The following is a 20,211-nucleotide window of genomic DNA, read 5'->3' as shown; positions in this document are numbered from 1 at the left end:
ACTCCTTGGCCGAGGCCGGGGCGGCGAGTGCCGCCGCGACACCCAGCGCTATCGCGCACCTCCGTAGAAACATTATAGCTTTGAGCTCCCCTCCTAGCCAGATGAGACCAGTCGTACTGGAGTTAGGTCTAGAGACCCTTTGAGCTGAAGGCACCACCGACCCTCGAGACCATTACTGACACAGCGCACTGGCACAATCCGAATCAGGAAATGAGACTGAATTGCTGGCTCAATTGTCGGCCGTCCTCTGTCCCGTCTTTGGAGTCCTCTTTTCTCTGCGAGAGCGGGGCGGTCGCAAGGGCGCGGAGGAAGACAGATAGCTGACACCCGGCCTATCTGCAAGGCTAATCTGAATTCCGTTCTGCGGAGCGGTCAGGTGGGACGGGGCGAGCCAGCCGAGCGATTCTAAAGCGGTACAGGAGAGTGGTATTGAGTTGAAGCACTCATGTTTTTAAAGTAGTCGAGGGGACCGGGAACGACGACAGAGGATACTCGCCCCAGATTGTCAGCCGAGAAGATAATGCCCCAGCGCCATAGACTGCCTATCGATGCTCGGAGTGCAGTTTTGAAGAAGCGACGTGTTCTAGCCGGGATTCCTGAGAAACCTGTTGTCTTGAGGTCACATAGAACATTAAAGTGTCGCTCTTTTCCTGTCGCGGAAAGGGCACAGCTGGTAAATATCCTAAGTGGTGGTAGTTTCCCGTGTCGCAAAGACTAGGTCGCGGCTTCTGCGAAGCGTCCTGCGTCCGCAGAGAGTTTAGTGAAAAGACCGGTTTTGGTCCCGGAAGAGTCTTCGATCGTCCGATTTCTTTTTTGACTCCTGGTCGTAGCAGAAAACTGATGACTGATTGTCTCCAAGTTGCTTTGCAGTTTTCTCCCCTAAGCCAAACACGGGGTGGACGGTCCCCGTTTCTGTCTACTGGCTGATCTGGCTGCAGTCAGTCAGGCGCATAGTGAAGCCGTCAGTGTGGGACACCCAACGCAGTGGGCTCGGGATTGTTCAGGGGCCAACCTGCTTACAGCATTTCGGCTACATAGTCCGAAGCAAAAGGCCAAGTCACGGCAGCGTCCATGGTATATGACACCAGGAGTGCGGCCTGATGCGTAGGTGCATGGACCCCCCGCGGAAAGCCGCCTGGACGCTCACACGCCCGTAGAGCGACCCAGTATCCGATAACGGGTAGCACGTGACAGGGAATGGCGTCCCTGCCGTAGGGGACGCGTGGCGGACTGCGGTCTGCGACGGGTGAGCAACCGGACGGGGAGTGGAGCAGAGTGAGTGCCAATGAGTGTTGATCCTCCTTTAACCGTGGCGTGTTTGTCGGGTAGAGAATGGGATCTGCCGCGGGGAGCTAATTTCGCTGGATCTGTCTCCCCCCAAGAGACTCGAAAATATGAGTACGGAGCGACATTGCCCCCACGTGGCGACACAGTCCGATCACACCGGCCCCCGTGAGATCGGGAAACGTTCCCGTGTAGGCGAACAGCGCCGACACACTCACTTCTCGTCTGTACACCACGACAGGAACACCCCGTACGAGTCGTCCGCCGAAGGCCGGTAGCTGTGAGACACAAATATTAAGCGTCTCCCAGGTCTCCGACCACGTACCCTTACTGGGGTGTCTTCTCAGGGCTTGTCTTAATATCCGGACAACTGTTACTCCGTGGCAGACTAGCCTGTTACACCGACTGTGAGGAAGCGAACGGCTAAGTTCTCGTTTATCGGAAAGACTCGGGGGCGCTGTTCCCGGCACCTTATTACGCCGGGCGCATCCACCCCAGGGCGACGGCAGAATTTTCGCTCGTCCCCGACACTTTGCCTCCTCCCCAAACACTGGTAGCCTGTCCCACTAACGGAGTGCCTCGCCGCTGGAAGCCAAGAGGCGACTCCCCTCTACCCTGCTCCAGCCGCCTGGTGGACGCCTGGACGCGTCCCGGCAACACCCTAAGGTGACGTTTGTTGCGTGACATGTATGCGGCGAGCTGAATCAGTTGCTGTTTTTCCAGATCACTCAGCCGCAGCCTGGCTGATGCGGTCTTCGAGACCAAGAATATCCGCCTGACGAGATGTTGCGAATTTTTACCACAGTGGCCACGACCCGCCAGCTCTGCCCGAGCTGGAAACTTCACCGTCTCGCCCAGATTCCTGGCGACGTGGCGGTGTTCTGGTTGCACGGCCTCCTTCGCGTTCATTTTTCAGGCTCACGATTTCTGTCGAAATGAGTCACTCACGTTCACAGGTCTCGCCTTGGTATGTGCCGGTGCGAAAAACTTTGAAAGAAGATATTTCCGCGGACCGCAAATCGGGCACTGGCTTGGACTCGGCGCCGTGGCATACAAGCGGGAACTGGGATTCATAGCACGTCTTCGCAGACACAAAGGGACCACTGCAGAGAGCAATGACGAAACATTGCTTTCTGCAGTGGTCCGGAGCCATACATCAAAGTCCTCCTTAGCAAGCAATCCACCTACAGCCTGCCATGGAGAGATGAAACACGCCCCCCTGGGGCGCAGTTTATCCAGGATTACAGAGACCGGAAAGCACAGACTCCCTAGTACTCCTCCGGCAGCATACGGGACACACAGCAAAGGTCGCCGGCGACGGACGCTACCTCCCGAGTGCGCCGAACAACTGCAGAATACCGACGGAAAATGCCGGACTCAGCTGCAGCGAAATAGTGATGCCAGCTTCCTTCTGGCTGCTCCGTTAGTCAAAGTTGAGATTACCAGCCGCTGCTTGGTCTGAACTTGCTGGCCCTTTCTACAGACCCTCACTCTGAAAGGGGAACATGCATCTGCCCCCGACTGATTTCAGAACCGTGCGGTCTCGGATGTTAAGGAAGATGCCACGCCCTCGCACAATTCTGGATGTTACAGCGTACGAGATGCCGGCGCTGTTGTGGGCCGAGTTTTGACATCGCGGAACAACTGTGCGCTGAAATGGACTCTCTTGGAGGTCGCCTGGAAAACATTTACCTTTTGATTCCCGGCCGTTCCGACCTAGTAACGACTCTCGACTCATGGCGGCAGACCGGGACAACTGAACAATCATGCTACCGGCGGTTCCCCTGCCCGACGTCGAAGCATCTCCTCGAGAACAAGCCCCACCTTCCGCAGTAGGGGGCAAATCGGGAATCGGATGAAAATCTGCCACGGCAGTGTCCACTCCTCAAAAAGTAACGGTGCTCGAAACCCCGCCGCGGGCGCCGCTTTCAGTCCAGCTTCGCTGAGCCCGGATGTGAATCCCGGAAACCTGGAATGGTGCTTTCTCGAGTAAACTCCACTTTCACCCGAACACGTTGACTGACGTTCCCCCAGGAATACGCAAGTCGAGTAACGACGACAAACCGAGAATGCGACGACTTCACCACCGTAAGGCACTCCGGGCATCTGGAGCCGCAACTTGTCTTAACGTCGATCCGTCGGAGAGCATCCGGAAAGCTCTTCTAAACTCGTGTCGGATGCGTTGATACTGACATGGCAGCACATTGCACACGTCCTTGCCTACCTCGAAGGGATTATCCACGACTAAGTAATCGCCTCCGAAATTGTGAATGTCGGCCAATGGCAGCGAGTTTGCGAGTGGCCCGAAAACGTCATTTTCAGAATGACGCTCACTGCTAGACACGCACACACGTGCCTGCTCCTCCAACGTCCATCCTAGACCTCCTCCACGACGAGCCGCTGCGGTTTTCTCGCCTGGCAAGAAAAACCCCGTGTCAGACGGATGAGATTCTCGAATGAAACCGGATGTGTCTCTAATAGAAATTACTCCGCCTTTGTACTCGTAACCATAGTAATGGAAAAACTGAAGAAGTAACGTTCCTGGACTCCGAGTGTTTGCAGCTCGCCCGTTCCTGAGAAAGGCAAGCTCACGCTCGATGGCTGTCCGGTCTGAAGTGTACCTGCAGTCCACACCCCCAATATACACTGGAGGTGCTTGCTGATGGATAGCGATGTCTTGCAAGGAAGGGAGGACAGGGGGGTTCGCGTGCCTCTGGAGAAAGTGAATCAGCATTAAGATGAGAGAAAACGATGAAACAGTACCCCTAGCCCTATCATTAATATTTCTCCCTTTTGCCCACCATTTGACAGAGTACCCAAGCGTTCTAAGACGCTTATCGGTGTGGACATACGCTCCAAGAAGCTTACTGTTCACCACTGCCAGCAAGTTGTTCACACTGATATCGCAAGCTACCATACTCGGTTGTCCTGTACGTCGGGAAGGGGCCTCACCGCCTCCCTCCATCCCCTGCTTCCTTCCATCCTTGACTATGTGGTTTCTCTGCTGCGGGATACCAAGGGCTGCCGACCTGCCGTCTTCTAAACGCTGGCTATCTAAGAGGGTACCACCACTAACGTGACCTGATACCTGGAATCGTGGAGTCCAGTGGATGATAGGAACTCTTGCCTGGAAACGGGGTTCGACAATGTGAGACTGTACGGGATGCAGTGCATGGGCTATTTGCCGTAAGACTTTAATCTGCTGTGCTCGAGTGTATGCTCCCTTCACCTGGACACAGACATCTAAGTCGCTCTGCGGTGTCCACAAGCCATTCACGGCTGAACCGAAAGGTGTAACCACACAGGCCTCAAGAACACCCCCGCTTAAGAGATCCTGAAGTTGACTGAGAAACGTCTTCATGGCATTAGTCTGCTCGACTCCTGGCAGCATCGCTTTTTCTAGGTGTGACATTTCAGCGGAAAGCGCCGAGAGAACGGAAGACGAGCCGAGGGTTTCACAAAACTCCCAGGAAGATGAGACCGGAGGAGAGCTTGGCGTCGCACTTGGGGCGGCACGGGGAGGATGAGGAAGAGTCGCGGCTTCTGAGGGAGGATGTGACGAACCCGCAGGAATATGTGAAGTAGTGTTGTTCTGTTCATCAAGAATATGGTCTCTAGCATCTGGAGAGAAAAGATGTCGGTTTACTGGGCCCTTCCTTTCCGAAAGCGGCGCAGAAAAATGCCTACCATTATCGAGGCCCCTAGCTCTACGCGCAGCAGACTCGCTGTCCTTCTTCTCCCTGAGACTCGCAAAGGCATCTAAAAGAGGAGAGGACCCTTCTTCTTCGTCCTCCTCAGCTTCTATTTTCGTGACTTCCATAGCAGCGTTTCTCAAACCAGAATGTCCTACCATACGCGCCTCCTTCTGCAAGACGCGCCGAGCAGCAGAGGAGCGTTCCTCGCGAATCTTCTGCTGTTTCTTCGTCCCCTTCCTTGGCAGTCCAGAATCTCCTCCGCATCGAGTTATCTCTTGTGTCTTCAACCCTCCCTGCTGTTTCCCTACACCTCGGCAGCTCAGTTCGAAACCAGGATGCTGGTCTGGCCCTTGGTTTACTTCTTCTTCCTCGCTACCATCATCCGAGTCTTGATCGAAAACCTCCATCGGAGAAGACAGCATGCTAGATCTCCAGTTACCCCCTGAGTACCAGTGCGGTTTGGTTATAATAGTCCTGGTTCCCCTGTTAGGAACGACGGCAGGAGGAATGACTTGTCCAGCCCTGTCTACTGAGTGCGCTGAAGGGAGCTCTCTCAAAAACGCTGTCTTGTCCTCAGGCAGCACACACCCGATACCCGATCGAAATGTGTTTCTCGAAACTACAGAAGTGTGCCGGCTCCGGGATGGGGAGTAGAAATACATCGTACAGGTATTCGCCTTCGGTACGTGATCACGGTGTGAACGGATGCATGAAACTGCAGAAAGCTGCTTCCAAAACGACCACTGCGCAGAAAGCAAAAGAAGACTTCGCACGGTGAAGGCAGACGTACACGAAAGACCTGCGGAAGCAGCTGGGAATGAAGAGCCGCTTGGCACGGGATTCCCGCCCCGTGAAAAGTAGCCGTCCCTATGCTTCCCCCTAGACGAAGAGGGAAAAAAAGATTTGAAGGAGAACGATAAATGGTTTGCTTGGATAGGTGCTGACGTCCCGGGAGCTATCCGACCGACCGAGAAGATCTCACTGAAGGAACAACAGATACAAGCGGACGACAGACACTGGCGAGCGTTAAAGTTTAGCTTCAGTTGGCCAGAGCTTGGAAACAGAAAGCCAGGTAACGAAAAAGACGGAAATCTTTCGGGCCTTCTCCTCGCAAGGATGCAACTTGAGAGCTCACTGTCTTCTTTGCATTTGTACAATGAGAACGGGCGAAAGAATGATGACAATGGGGAGAAGGCAAAACTACAAAGCAGTGATGCAGGTGAGACTTCCCACTGGGCATGAGGTGGGGATGAAGTGGAAGCTGTGGAGCAAGGATGAGACGGATTTCTCCGACGGAAAGAGAACGCATGACCACTGAAGTACGAATAGAGGAAGGACCTGAAAGGGAGTGACCGTACCAGGGCAGTGCAGCATTTCACAGAAGATAAACAAGGAGACACAGAGAACGGAGAAGAGGGGTCAGCGCGATTACGAGGAGACGGGAGACTGGAACTGACAGTAGGAAGTGGCTGCCCCAGTCGCCGGACCGATTGAGGTGTCGTCAGCTCCTGACAGAGAGCTGATCCCGCTGCATGCCTCGATGGGGCTGCAAGAGAGACGACGAAAAACCGGAATGACACTGGCCTATAGAATGACGGCGACACTCCAGAAAGCGTAAAAGATACGCCCGAAGTCGTCCTGGCGGACGGCCGAGACGCGAAAGACGGAAGAAGGGGAAGGCGCAGGCTCGAGGAGCAACAGTCAGGTCTCCCCGGTGGAGAGTATCCTGAGCAAGAAAGGACTAAAGAAGCACAGCAAGCGACGGAAGGCTTCAGGGGAGAACAGGAAGGCGCAGACGGGAAACCAGTCGATGTCTTCCACCTTCTCCTTTGATGTCTCGATAAACTCGGTGTTCGCAGTTTGTGTGCGCGGTGGTCTTGTGACATGCGCGCTGACGGCTGCTCTCCCCTAGCTCTTCTTCCTTTCTCGAATATCTCTTTACTACCATGAGATTTCATATGCGTAGACTGAGCCATTGCTCTGCCTAGAGGAGCGCTGCACCTACTTGGAGAGACAAGGATGACGGACACCCGACTGCCTTGACTGAATGGTATCCTCCTTACTTGGTCACGGAGGTCTGTTCCCCACGCAGGAGAACAGAAGAGTCTGGTTTGTGACGGCTGATTGGTTGTCAGCTTGAAAGAACTACAGGGAGGGAGAGGTGCTCATCTCCCAGACCCGGTATTGTCGCATCCTGTCAGGAAGCGAGCCGTGGGGTACACGCACTAAAAGCCTGCCTGCGTGCCTGAGAAAAAACTGGTTGCTGAAAGGAGGGCACGAGATCGACCGACAGCGGCGAAATCTTCTGCCTGCTAGCAGGCGTGTAAGAGTGAAAAGAAAGAGACATGGGTATTGTTCCTATCTAGGTCTAGACGTTGAAACGTTCCTTGAGATATAAGAATCGTTTATGCGTAGAATAGAGTGGCCGGGAAGCCATCAAGAGAGGAAGAGAAGTCTCTTCCATGCCCGTTGATATCTCGAAGAAGCACGCGGTCAAAGTTGTAGACCCAGGAACGCAGCTCGGAGAGATGCAATACAGACACTGATTCACGGTCGCCGGAGAAGGTCTGACGACTGCCCATCCCATAGGGAAAAGAAATCGTGTTGCCTCTGTTTTTAGACAGTCGCTGTATTCTATTAAGTAGACAGCTGCAAGAAAAAAACGCAACTTGCCCTGTCTCTGCTTTAGACAGTCGCTGCATTCTAGTAAGTATACAAGTGGAAAAGAAAGGACGAAACTGCACAAAGAAAAAGAAAGGGGCCGCTGAAGAGACCTTGGTCTCCTCTAAAGCGCGAGTACTTTGAACAAATATGATGTATGTGTATGTGTAAACCCCAGACGACCAAACAGACGTCTTCTCCCGAAGTCCAGGTCACCGAAGCAGTGTGAGACTGCTTACTCCGAAAGGTAGGCTAACCCAGGTGATCGAAAAGAGGACAGCAAGAACCCGTGATACAGCGGCAGTGACAGGGCAGCCTTCGAACCATCGATGCAAAAGGCGGGAGAAACAGATGCATCATGTTGTCACCAACAAGCCCGATAGAATTTCGTGGGTCAACTGCATGCGGCATATCAAGGAGCTTCGAGCACTTCTGCAAGTTCTGCGCTGCTTCAAGCGCTTTTTCTGTTTCCCTTATGCGTGTAGTTTTCAAAGCAAATACAGGCTCTGTCCTTTTCCCTGTCGTCTTCTTTTCTTTTCTCTCTCCTCCACACGCAAGTCAGTCGTTTTGTAAGCAGGCCAGAAGACAACAGGGCGGCACACTTCTGAATGTCTTCGTTATTTCAGTTACTGCTCTTTACAGAAAACATCGATGACGCCCGAGAGTGTACTACGGTCCCTTTTCTGGAGTCTCAAGACACCGTATTGCTTTGTCCCCTAAGAATCTTCTCTTTTCGGGAATTTGACTCACTTCCCTCTTCTCTCTACTGTCGCCTTCTTTCCGTCTCAGCTGAATTCCTCATTGTAAAAGGAGAGCTGCAGAGCAGTTTCCGCAGCATTCAGTGGTGTCCTTGCTCTCCGCTCTCCCGTGGAAGTGTTTTCTGTCGTGGCGGAGACCGACATACCCGGGGCCTCCGAGGACCGGGGAACAAGACCGGCGTTGTAGCTCGTGATAGACAAACTCTTGTAGCAGTTTCCATTCATCAGCAGCTTAGATCGGCTCTGCGCTCAGATGGTTGCCTGTCTTCATCCTTCACGCCTGGCTCTAATTTGACATCATGATCTCTCCTTTTCCTTGTATGGGTCGAAGATTCTTGTCTCAGGAGCGATTCTTTCCGCGTTTCACGGGATCTATCGGTCTCTGCGTGACAATGAAAACATCGATTTTCTTAAGCGTTTTCTCTTTTCTGAATGCTGAGGGCTTTTTATATAGTTCATGCAGTCCTCCTGCGATGACCAGGACCCCCTAGGAGTAGGCATGCTTTGCTCCTCTCCAAGGTCCATCTTTCTCGTCATTTCCTCTGCATGTAAAATGCGCTACAGAGCTTTGTGTCTCCTTTCTTGTCTACATCCCCCTCTTATCAGCCTCACTTTCCTTTCTTTTCTGTATCTTTCCTTCATCACTCCCTCTGTGTGCCCGGCTGGTTTGTCCTTTTTGTCTCTGCTTCCTTCATCTTTCAAACCTCTCTTTCTCTTTCGCTTTGTCCCGCCGTCCTTTTGTCTCCTCATCAACAATGTCGCCGCCGGCGGACCCGCCATCTTTTTCGCTTACTCACAGGACGAGACCTCTTAGATCTTGCCGTGAACGAGCCTCATCTGCTGTAGGTATGGGGGTATACCGACCGACGTGTGTATCTCTGCTTCCCTGTACAGAGTGGATTCTCAAGCACTACGCCCATCGCAGTCCTGCGGGTGGTGATGGAGAAGAACCTAAACCAAACTGGAGTACAAGCAATGCGACAGGAGAGAAGAAGCGGGTGATAAAAGGCGACACTGAGAGGGAAGAGAAGCAGGGGTTTGAGGAAGGTTCTGTTTGTCCGGATGACTTGCAGAAGAGAGACCCAGGGGACAAAGGGCAGAACAGGAATAGAGAGAGGGATATAGATTCTATGGAGACCAAAGAAGAGAGAGGAACAGGAAGTTATGAAGGTGTAGGGGAATGCCCTGACTTCAGACGGAACAAACGACGGGACTCTCATGGCGAAGAAGGGCGAGAGGAAGGGGAGAGACACGTGCTTCAGGAGAACGGAGAAGCTTCCTTTACTTATGATCTTTCACTGGAGAACATTCCCTGCGGAGAAAGTGTTTGTGAGGGGGAAGGTTTCGACATTGTAAAAGAGTGCGCGGTATTTCAGAACAACAAGGTCCATTCGAGTGTGCGTACACAGCAAGGCTGCCGTGCGCCTCCTTCTGCCGATCCCCCTGGCCAACTCGCATCCTCGGCCAGTCACCATTCTTCTCCTCCGGGACTCAATGCAGTACCTGATCGTCCGCTTGCTCCTCACTCAAGTCCTCTTTCTTCTTCAAGATCGTCTTGCGTTCTGGATTCTGCCTCTCACGATTCTGACAATTCAGCGCATGCTTCTCTTTCTCCTTCTTCTCCGGGAGTTACGTCCACGCGCGACTTCTCTTCTTTACAGTGTGTACTATCTTTCTCGAATGTTTCTCCCGGAAACCTTTTGTCTTCTGACTGTATATCTCGTTCCCCGTCTTCTCCTTCTCCTCGAGTTTCGTCGTCGTCTTTGTCTCCTCCTGCCTCGTGCGATTCTTCTAAAGCCAGCTCGCTGTCTCCTCCACGTTCTTCTGCTGTTGCTGTAGCACAGATTTCACGAGTAGGTCAAAGCAACGGGGCTTGGCCCTCAACACTCCTAGATGCCCCAGAACATGCGAAGGCCTGGTCACGCTTCTATCTGTATCATGCGGATAGTCATGCTCCTTTCAATTCATTTGATTCTGAACAGGCGGTGATGCTTCTTTTCCGTCTTCTTCCTTCTTTCTCTCTCTCGCAAGGTGAAGTTATGGTTGAGGTCGGTCACGGCTCCTGTCCTCTTATTCCATTCATCTGGGAGAGAGTCAAGAAGAATGCTATCAAGAAAAGCAAGACACATCAATGTGAAGATATTATGACGGCTAGAGAAAGCGAATCAGGTCTGCTGTTTTCTTCAGGAGAAGTAGAAGAGGGACAGAGATCAAAGGACAAAGCGGCGAAGATCTCTCTTCGAAGTCGATGTGAAGGAGTTGAAGGGGAGGCATCTGCTTCTTCTACTTGTTCTCGTGTCTCCAGCTCCACGGACCAAACGCCTCTTGTTACGTCTGCATGTGAAGACGAGATTTCACCGGCTGACCAGCCTCGTGAGTGTCTAGAGAAACATGAAGTGAGGAAAGGAAGAAAGAGTCGATCGACAACAAGGGACGTGGAAAACAATGCCTTCTCAGGTGGTCTATATGTCGGAATCGAAAGCTGTAGAGAAGCTGCTGAAGCAGCTCTACGGTTACATGGTGATTCTCAGTTGCCTCGTCGTCGAAAGACGACTTCCTTCCAAAGTACCAAGGGAGAAAGGCTATCTCAGCGAAGTGGTGGTCCATGCTCTGTTTCTCTTGCATCTACGTCTGATCTCATAAGCAGAGACGAGAAGAATCTCATCGGACACCCCGAAAACTGGAAAGAAGTGATCAGCGATTCCGAAGAAGGAGGACAGTACCTGTTGGGGGTACCGACAGAAAGACAAAGCACTGAAGCTGATATACACTCTAGTGTTCTAAAGGATCAAGACAGTGAGAGTGACGCATATCGACAGGACGCAACTAGTGACTCCTGTACTGATAGACATCCACCGAATCCAAGCCTTGATGAGAAGAGAGTTGAACCGGAGATGGGAGACACAGAGCACGGGCCAACTGAAAGGAGTAGACCCGAGCATCTGAGTCGAGGGCTACCAGAGCTTGATGGAGAAGGTGACAATGCCTCTAATAGGCTCCAAAGGGGCAGCGAAAGCTTGACAGCAGAGAAACTTGAGGAAGACGAAGGAGATAAGTCCTTCGCTGTGGCACCTAATAAGAAGGGTCGAGGACGTCGCAATCGAGATGCTGAAGTTAGCCTTGGAGTCTCTGGATTGCCTGATGTCAACCGGGCTTCAACTCTGAGACGCATGCTACGTCTTGGTTGCCTTGAGTTCGCTGTATGTACAGATGGATTCAACTATGTTGACGATCAGGGAAGAATCTATTTGAAGAAAATCTGCCTTGATGATGAAGCTCTGAACTTGGAAGTATCTGCTAGTCCACAGACGAGAAATGGATCAGAACCACCTAACGTGGGACAGGAAGAGGCATCCTTTCAAGGACGACAAAGCCAAGAAGACAACGAAGAAAAAGAGAAGCAGACAGATTTACACTTACGACCTGACGGCGTTTCTCTTCAAGAAAACCACTCAGCTGCTTCATCACCATCCTTCCCTTCTGATCTAAAACTTCTTTTGTCAACTTCTGGTTCGCGTGAAGGCAGCGAGCCAATCATTCCCGCCGGTATAATGCCAACGTCCTTCCCTTCTTCCTCTTGTTCTCCTGCTCTTTCTCCTTCTCAGTCTCGCACGTTCTCTGCTCTTGCTTCTGAAAGCTCTTTCGCAGAAAGCAGTGCCGGCCTGCCCGATGCTTTCCGACCGAGGGTTGAAGAGCGAGATAAGAAACGAGACAGCGGATCCTCAGTCTTGGCTGACTCTCCCCTGCCGCCTCAGAATTTGGCTCCTTCGTCTTCTTCAAGTCCAACCCTGCTGACCGATAGAGGAGAAGAATTCTTACCTTGTTCTCCCTGTTGTTCATCGGCTTCGCCGACTCCAGAATATCCCTGTCTTCCAACGCTTATGTCTTCTTCGTCTTCAGAGTCTTGTAATCCGCGTTCCACTTGCTCTACTGCACCTTCCTTGCGGAGCTGTTCTGTTGTATCTCCTTCACCTCCCTTTTCGTCATCTCCCTCTCTCCGCCGTTCCTCTTCATCTGCTTCGTTGACAGCTTGTCTTTCTCCTCTGGCATCCGTTACACGTGGATCGGTCAAGTACATAGTACTCAAGAGCACGCTGGATAGCATCTGCGTAATGCTCCCGTGTACAGGGACGTTGAATTGGGATGAAGATCTCCGCATTCCAAGATCTCTTGTTGTGTGGTTTGATTCCTTCGCTCGGCTTCTCAGATCTCCGGGGGCGAGGCTCTCAGCTATCGGGTCTTCTTCAAACCCAGGCCCGCCATCTGATGCTGTCGGAGACAAGCAAAAGTTAACACAGGAGGAAACTGAAGCATCGAAATATCCTGCAAGTGCTCCAGATGCTAGAAGTTCTTCGAAGCATGGCCAGACAGGCGTGGCTCCAAGCGTGAGGGACGAAAGTGAAAGACGCGAGGGATGCTGTGCTATAAAACAGGACGGGACATCAAGGAAGAGGAGTCGAGTAGAAGAAGGTGAAGGGGCTGACCCAAGGCATGAGAAGAACAATGGGGAGACGCATGACGAAGACGATGATACAGCGGCGCTGTTACCGGTGCGGAAGGGGGAAGAAGAAGACGAGGGAGACAAAACTCAAATGCATGGAGAGGAGAAAAAGCAGAAAAGAAGAAAGAAGAAAGGAGGAAAGGAAGACGGTGAAGATGACCCTAACAGTTCCAAGTCCTTTCTGATTTTTCTTGAACCTAGAAACAAAGCGAGAATTCATCTGCTCACCATTATCAAGGTAATCCTATGCTAATACCGTGAGTGGAAATACCCTTGTACCAGTGGTTGCTTCTCAAAAGATTCGTCGGTGTCTTCATACCTACCTATCTCTATCTGGGATTTGTCCCATTCAGGAAAAATTCTTTTCTTGTCTATACAAGCATTCCCTTCAAGGTAACTTTAGAATGCGAAGCAGGCCGACCGTGTCCCCGGTATTGTCTACATGCTTTGCATATGTTGTGGTTGAGGTCTCGTAATGCTCTCTCTTTTTCTAGGCTTTTCTTTTGGCTCGGAGAGTAGCCCTTGACTCCTACTGATGCACCCTCTTTTTGCTTGGTGAACAGACGTTTCTTCCCGTTAAACAATGCCTGGGTATTTGTTGGAGCGATCCGACTTTTCTTTTGCTCTCTGGACTTCAGATAGAGACGAGCTAACATTCCTCCTTATCACGTCTGCGCTTGCTCCATGACACGCAAAGACTGCCTTGTCAGATTTCAGTTATTCACTTTCTAGAGATCTTGTTTTGCACATCCAATTGGCACCACTGTCCTTCTGGGTTACCTTTTGTTGTCGAAGTGCTGCAACTTTCGAGGTATTTCAGGAAGTCTATCATCTTCTCTTATGTATCTACATTGCTTCTCTCTCAGCTTGACGTCGACTTGGGTTTTCTTCCTTTTCAAAGGGTCGGCAGATGTGTTCCTTTGTTAACTGTCTGGACTTCTTGTTCTTGGCGGTTTTTTTTTGACTTCCTGCTTTATCATAGGTGATTTTCACTGCTACATTCACCTCCCGTCCATCACCGGCTAGGCATTTTCGACTCTGTCGAATTTTCTGTTCTCGAGCCCGGGGACAAGAGAAGGCAGTTGGATATCTTCTAGAGAAGCGAGATTCGGTATATACGTCGTACGCGGAACTGTATGGTGATGTGGTTGAAGTTACGAAGGTACTAAAGAAGTTAGATCCATATGGAGAATTCGATGATCTCTTACCTCCTTTCGCGCCTCCGAAATGGCGAAGTGAAGAACCTGAAGACATTGAAATTCTTGTTGACTATGTCTGGAGTGAACCTACTGCAGAGAAAGTACGAAAAAGGACAGGTGCAGTTGGTGGAGGGCTTGTATGCTTGGACGGTCCACCTGAAGATACATCACAGGATATAGCGGAACCACCAGAACCAGAGAACCGGCGAAGTACCAAGACGAGGGGTAGGGGAAGGGGTGGAAGAGGACGTAGACGCGGGAGAAGGCTAGACGGCTCCAAACGGGCACTCGATGGAGAGGAATCCAAGTAGTAAGAGGCGGCTTCTGACGGAGGCTTACCAGCGGTATCAGAAGTACACTGACTTTTGTGTATCTAGCTCGATTGTGTGACTTATTCCGCCTTAGACCGAAGCGAAGGGAAGGGGGGTACTCACCGAAAGTCTCCGTGATGAAGGCATAGGAGGCCTGCCCCCCATATATTTTTTAGTTTATATCCGGGGAGAACATGAAGATGAAGGGGAGAACCATCAAAAACACGGGTAGACAAGGACGGACAACCTGGTGGAGCGAACGAGGACAGTCAAACTAGAGGAGAGAAACCAGGGACTCAGTCCGTGTCGAGAGAGATAGAGAGGGGTCGCATTCAAGGTGATACATGGAGCCGAACATGAAGAGGATGTGAAGGAACAGATGACGTAGGACGAAGTGAACAAGTAACGTGGAGGGTTAACGACAACCCGCAAGGAATGGAGAGGAGTAGAAGGGGTGAAGAGATAGGAAAGGGGTATGCCAGGCATACGAAGAGCGCCACTCGAAGGAGAGGTGAGACGGATAAAGAGAAAAGCAAAAAAGACAGGCAGACTGTAGGACAAAGGGAGGGAACAAGAGAGAGAAACATGGACATATAGAAGGCATCGGTAAGAATGGAACTCAACAGTAAGGAAGAGAAACAGAGATGGCCAGAAGAGATATAAGGAAGTGGGCCGAGTAGAGCCAGCAGTACTTGTCATAGAAAGGTAAGACGAGAAGAACCGAACTGACTGGTCCAGTGATCCAAGCAAGGTCGAAGGCGAGTAAAGACACCCGCCTACGACAGTGAGCCCAAAGAGCACTACCAGCGTCAAGAGTGTTCTCCGACAGTGCTCCACATTATAGCTCGCTGTACCTCATTCGGATCTGTCTTGTCACAGATACAAGAAGCTAAAAGAAGTATCTCTCAAATGTAGCGCGGCGGTCTCGTGCGACTGAGTGAAATGGTGTTAATCTTCCTTGCAGTGTTCTAGGGATCTGCCACTTGTCGTTGAGTACTGTCGCGGGCTCTCGGGACCTCTGATGAATAGCTCATAGTATCATTGTGCATTGTGCAATGAAGTTCTTTTTCGAACCAGATTCCAGTCAACGCGAAGGTCGTTTCCCTGGTCGGTCGTAGCGACGCGACGATTTTTAATCCGCGTGTTCAGGCTCCCTTTTGAGGAGAGAACTGCATGTGTGGGCCTGAAAGAAAATCTAAGGCTCAGGCCTGACACAACTCTATCTCACTTGATAGAGTGGTGTTGACGTGCCGGAGGGTGTCTACCCTGCTGTCTCCGTTGATTTCTCAAGATCATAAACTAAAACAAAACCCAGTCGGGGCAGTCATTCCTCACATTCGGAGACCGCCAGCATTCCGTGGCTCTTAGCGAGCTGGAGGGATTTACGAAGAACTGCTAACCTGTCACCGAGCAGCAGACATGAGCCTGTTGACATTCAAGGAAGGAACTGCAGTATGGAGCCGAGGCGGGCCAAAATAGCTGCGAAGCTCAGTTCCCGCTATGTACGCAAAGCAGACTCCCGGCAGGGCCTGTCTCCCTAAAGAGTTTGTCGCTATAGCGAAGGCTCCCGGTCAGCCATCGAAGGCGATAACATTTCTCGAGGCGGATGAAGAAGACGCCGGAGGCACACACAGGTTACGGCCTGGGCTCGCCGTAAGGCCAAGCAGCAATGCTATCGTGTTGGGCTTGAACAAGACTTCAAAATGCTACCATCACAAAGCAAGTCGCGTGACAGCTCCTGAGTTCAAACTGTGACTGCACTTTGGCTTCGTTAGCTTGTTTGCTTTCTTCTTAGCTAGCACTGAGTCTTTCCGGGATAAGGAATCTCGCGAAGGCATCCCCTTTGCTCACCAGCCAAAGAAATATCGCGTTGCGTCGTCTCCAACCCATCTCGTACAATTCGCATGCCCGTCCTTCAATCGGGTACGGTACTTCAATTGTTTTCCCTCAATGTACCACCTGCGCTAGCAGTCTCGTCACCAACTAGTCGCACCTGGCGAAGTCGTATGCGTCGAACGTGACGGAGAATGCGAAGTAGTAAGGGCCGAGATTGGCTCTCGGCCGAGGGCGTGAAACATTTCGCCTGGCCATCCTTTAGTGCACTGTTACCTCCGCGGGTGCGCACACGCGGGAAACGGAGAAGCCGGGACGACCGGCAAAATTTCTACGGGGTATCGGCTGAAGGCGGAAGGACTTTAGTTTCCAAGTAGCGTATCTCCAGGACACAAGCAGGCACGGTGAGGCGGGAGGGCTCCTAGACGGAGAAGGCCCAGGCTTAACGCTGACAGGGCTTACGTCAGACGTCTTCCCAGTGATAACCCGTTCCCCCCTGCGAAGGCGGAAGTGATCCTGACGAACGACCTTACGAAACAGGCAGGAGATTGTTACACTGGTCCCACAAAGTTGACTCCAAGGCATCGCCTTCCCGTCACTACCACCGTGGAGTGTCCTGGGACACTTCCGAGGCGGCAATAATGCGAAGCGCCTCAATCTTGGAATCTCCCAACAGTGCTACGTCGCCTTCTAGCTAGTGCGTCCCTTCCAGCCACACCCCCGAGTATTCGGCCTTTCCCGGTACTGCCTTTGAAAGTTACAAAACGGCATCTCGATCTCACTGAGAACCCCCTTCCTGTTGTAAAATGCCTGATGCAGAAGCCAGCCTGGCTGACTGCAACTCCTGTACGGGTGTACGAAAGGCAATAACCGTGACAGCAGGAGCGGACGTCACACTGCACAGTTACTACGGAGTTCGCAGTGACAACGACGCCGGACTGGCTACCACGGCCTGGGCGCGTATATGGGGATAGTGGGTCTCGGGGGTGAGTAGGGTCATTCGGAAAGGCGAACCGGGGCGAGTGCCAGAGTCACAATCTCCTGGCAGGGGAACTACTACCTGTCCTTCATTGCTGTCGGATCATAAAGAAACGCACCGCTGAACACGTCAGACGAATTCAGCCTTCTCTCCTGTTCCTCAACACTTGGGTTATCTGTAGATGCGTTCCGGAGACGAGGAGAAATCCGAAGCGACAGTATCTTGCTCCTGTAGTTGGCTGTTCGCTCGCTGTGGAGGTTGCAGCAACCGGTTGAATGACTGCATGCTGAGCCGTATCGTTTGGTCCGTGTTTTTGCCTGTAGTAGTAGATCTCCTCTCCTCGCCTTTCGTTGTCTACTTTGATCAGTTGCTCATCTCCCCTGCGTTTCTTTTCTGCAGACGTTTTGGTATGCCTCGGGCTGCATCACATGTATGTGTGAGACAGGTGGTCCTACAATCCTACTCGCTCAACGCAGGCGCACACTGCGGGTGTTTTGAGTTCCGCATTTAGAGTACTTTGTGTGTTTTTGGCTGTTTATCTTCAACCATGCTACGAGGCGTCTCCCTTTTTCTTTGCTTCCCCGTGAGTGCCTTGTATTGTCGGGGGTGACTCTCTTCAAACGCGAGAAATCCTTGCGCTTCCGTACCGGAGACCCCCTGCAACCTGGCCCGACACCTTCTCCCAGCATCTTCTCCCCTCTGCGTACCTTTGTAAAGTCGAGATGCGGGTGTCGCCAGTCGAGTATATGAGCTTGCCCCGCTCTGAAGTTCCGACACACCGCCGAAAAAACCATCAATAATGACCACCGGAGAAAGCGCAGCCTTTCAGTCCTTCAGCTCGTGCCTTTCTCCGTCCGCTTTTCGCTGCACGAGTACGGGAGAGTGGTTTACGTAAGCTTTTGAAGATGTTCTCTTTTATTCTGCTTATCACTTGGTAGCGGCTGCAGGTTTTCAATACGATAAGGCCATGTCGTCCGTTCTGAAACCCTGTTGTCACCCAGCTTCTCGTGAGTGCCCGCCTTAGGGTGTCAGATACAAGACGCCTTTATTATATACAGAAAATGCTGATAAAAACCGCTCAGAACCTGTCCCCCTTGGAGGCGGAACGACTTCGAGATCCTCCCCAGCTCCCTCCTTGCTTCGTGTTCTCTGTTTCTCCATGTCCACTTCTCCTTCAAACTTCAGCTATCTCTCCCCCTTCTCCACATCCCTCTGCTGGCCTGAGCTACGGCGGTCGGTTTACATCTTCTTCTTCGTCCTCTCTGGAAGCTTCTTCGTCTGTGACATGTGATCCTACAGCTCCCCAGGGGTCCTCCGTCGCCGCCGGTGTCTCCTTGGCTTCCGGGAATGTGTCAGCAGCTGCACCCCCCGTAAGGCTCGCCACTTCACCAGTGATCTCCTACTCGCCTTTTGTGGTTGAAGAAGCCTGTCTAGATGTTGAGGTTTTAGCTGCCGCTCAAAATGCCGGGGATCCCAGGGATAGAACAAGAGGACGGACAGAGACGATCGAACGTGCTGGAGGATCCACAACATCGTCTTTAGGTTCGGCGGCCAGAGCTCTCAAAGAGGCTGAAGAGGGCGCTGGTGAGAGGGTATTATCTAGCAGACGCAATTTGTCCAATGGCTCAGTCGGCGAGAGCAGGCGAAGGAGACACGGAGACAAGGGAGAGGGACAGAGGGGGGGATCGAGGTCTTCTTCTATTTCTCGGGGCGGAGACAGTAGACGGGGTGGTAAGAAGGAGGAACAGTTCAGTCCCGCTGTCTCCTTAGGCAACACCACCGGTCAAGCCCAAGTGGAGACTTCTGCTTTCTCTTACGAGTCGTCTTCCGGTACTGCCTTTCTTCAAGTAGAACGGGAGAGTGTATTTCGTCTCTCTTCTTCTCCTGCTTCTCCGCAGACTTTGGAGCAGCATCCTCCTCCATCGTCGAGGCTGCTGCCCAGATCTGACATCAAGGCCGGCCCCTCCGACGACGATATCCGTACTATCTCCGCTGACCTCCTCAACTTTCACCCTCAAATATCACAGCACTTTCCTCTCCTTGCGAATTCAAATACGCGTATTTTCCGCTTTACGCAGCGTCGCGTTCCCAAGAAGGTATGGCAGTATGATGGAGAGACAGGGGAGCTTAGAGCCGCAAGTCTAGGAGGGGCACGAGCAGATATAGGGACACTTGCGAGGTGCATTCCTCATGCTATCTCCCTTCCTAATCTCTCTCAGGCTGTTGAAATTGCCGTGAAAAGCGGAAGCGCTGTCCTAAGTCCTGGAGGAGTGCCCAGCAGGCGTCGAACATCTCATGGATCTGTTGATGTTGACCCATCACGGCAATCTGCTTACAGTCACCCAAGGAGTGGTCACGCAGAAGGAGTAGGTGTTTGGTCCTCTTCTGGAGGGTTCTCGGGTCATCCAGAAACTCCATCGCTACTGACTAGCTCGTCGACTTCGCTCTATCCTGTCTCGCAGACACCAGGAATGATTTCTCAGGTTGGAGAAAGAGTCGGGAATCCCGATAGTGTTTCCCCTCATCCTTCCCCGGCCACAGGAGAAGCCCGTACATCAGACGAACCTAGGAATAACACGTATGGAATCAACGGCGCTCTGGAAGGGGGAGGAGCTCTATTCGGAGAAGGGACGTCTCCTGGAGGTCATGCGCCTCTGTTGGCGGGATTGGGTTATACGTCTTCCGGACCCCCTGCACCTGTCCGCCCGCAGCCTCAACAGCAGCATCTCTTCCCTGTTCTCCCTACACGGGTAGAAAGGCAGTGGCTCCCTCCTCTCCGGATTGGAGTGGTAGTAGGTGGCTCAGCTCCGTCATCAGGTGTTCATAATGTTATTGTGGGTCTATTTCATTTTCTCAAGCATTTCACTCAGCAATTCCCTGACTGTATATGTCGTCGAGGTTCTCGTGTTGCTACAATGCCGCTGGCCCAGGGGGTGACAGGCACTGGGGCGGGGACAGTCCTAACTAAACGTCAAGGCGTTCATCCTCGA

General features: G+C 52.1%; 3 protein-coding genes across 3 annotated transcripts; 2 read left to right on the top strand and 1 right to left on the bottom strand.

Annotated features, from left to right (window-relative positions):
• Window positions 1-1,646: 1,646 nt before the first annotated feature.
• Window positions 1,647-8,186, bottom strand: CSUI_002234 (polynucleotide adenylyltransferase). The gene has a single exon (XM_068062436.1). It carries the CDS (start codon window positions 6,953-6,955, stop codon window positions 3,365-3,367), a length of 3,591 nt encoding a protein of 1,196 aa, XP_067925590.1. The 5' UTR covers window positions 6,956-8,186; the 3' UTR covers window positions 1,647-3,364.
• Window positions 8,122-15,563, top strand: CSUI_002233 (uncharacterized protein). The gene is made up of 2 exons (XM_068062435.1): window positions 8,122-13,137; window positions 13,882-15,563. Exons 1-2 carry the CDS (start codon window positions 9,154-9,156, stop codon window positions 14,407-14,409), a joined length of 4,512 nt encoding a protein of 1,503 aa, XP_067925589.1. The 5' UTR covers window positions 8,122-9,153; the 3' UTR covers window positions 14,410-15,563.
• Window positions 15,564-17,317: 1,754 nt separating this feature from the next.
• Window positions 17,318-20,211, top strand: CSUI_002232 (phosphofructokinase domain-containing protein; the record flags this gene model as incomplete). Its single annotated transcript, XM_068062434.1, has 1 exon — window positions 17,318-20,211. A coding segment is annotated over exon 1 (1,929 nt), but the record flags the coding sequence as incomplete, so codon positions are not given.

The sequence above is a fragment of the Cystoisospora suis genome (assembly GCF_002600585.1).
Source record: "Cystoisospora suis strain Wien I chromosome Unknown contig_930, whole genome shotgun sequence".
In the NCBI taxonomy this organism is placed as follows: domain Eukaryota; phylum Apicomplexa; class Conoidasida; order Eucoccidiorida; family Sarcocystidae; genus Cystoisospora; species Cystoisospora suis.
This window is presented reverse-complemented; position numbering and strand designations above follow the sequence as displayed.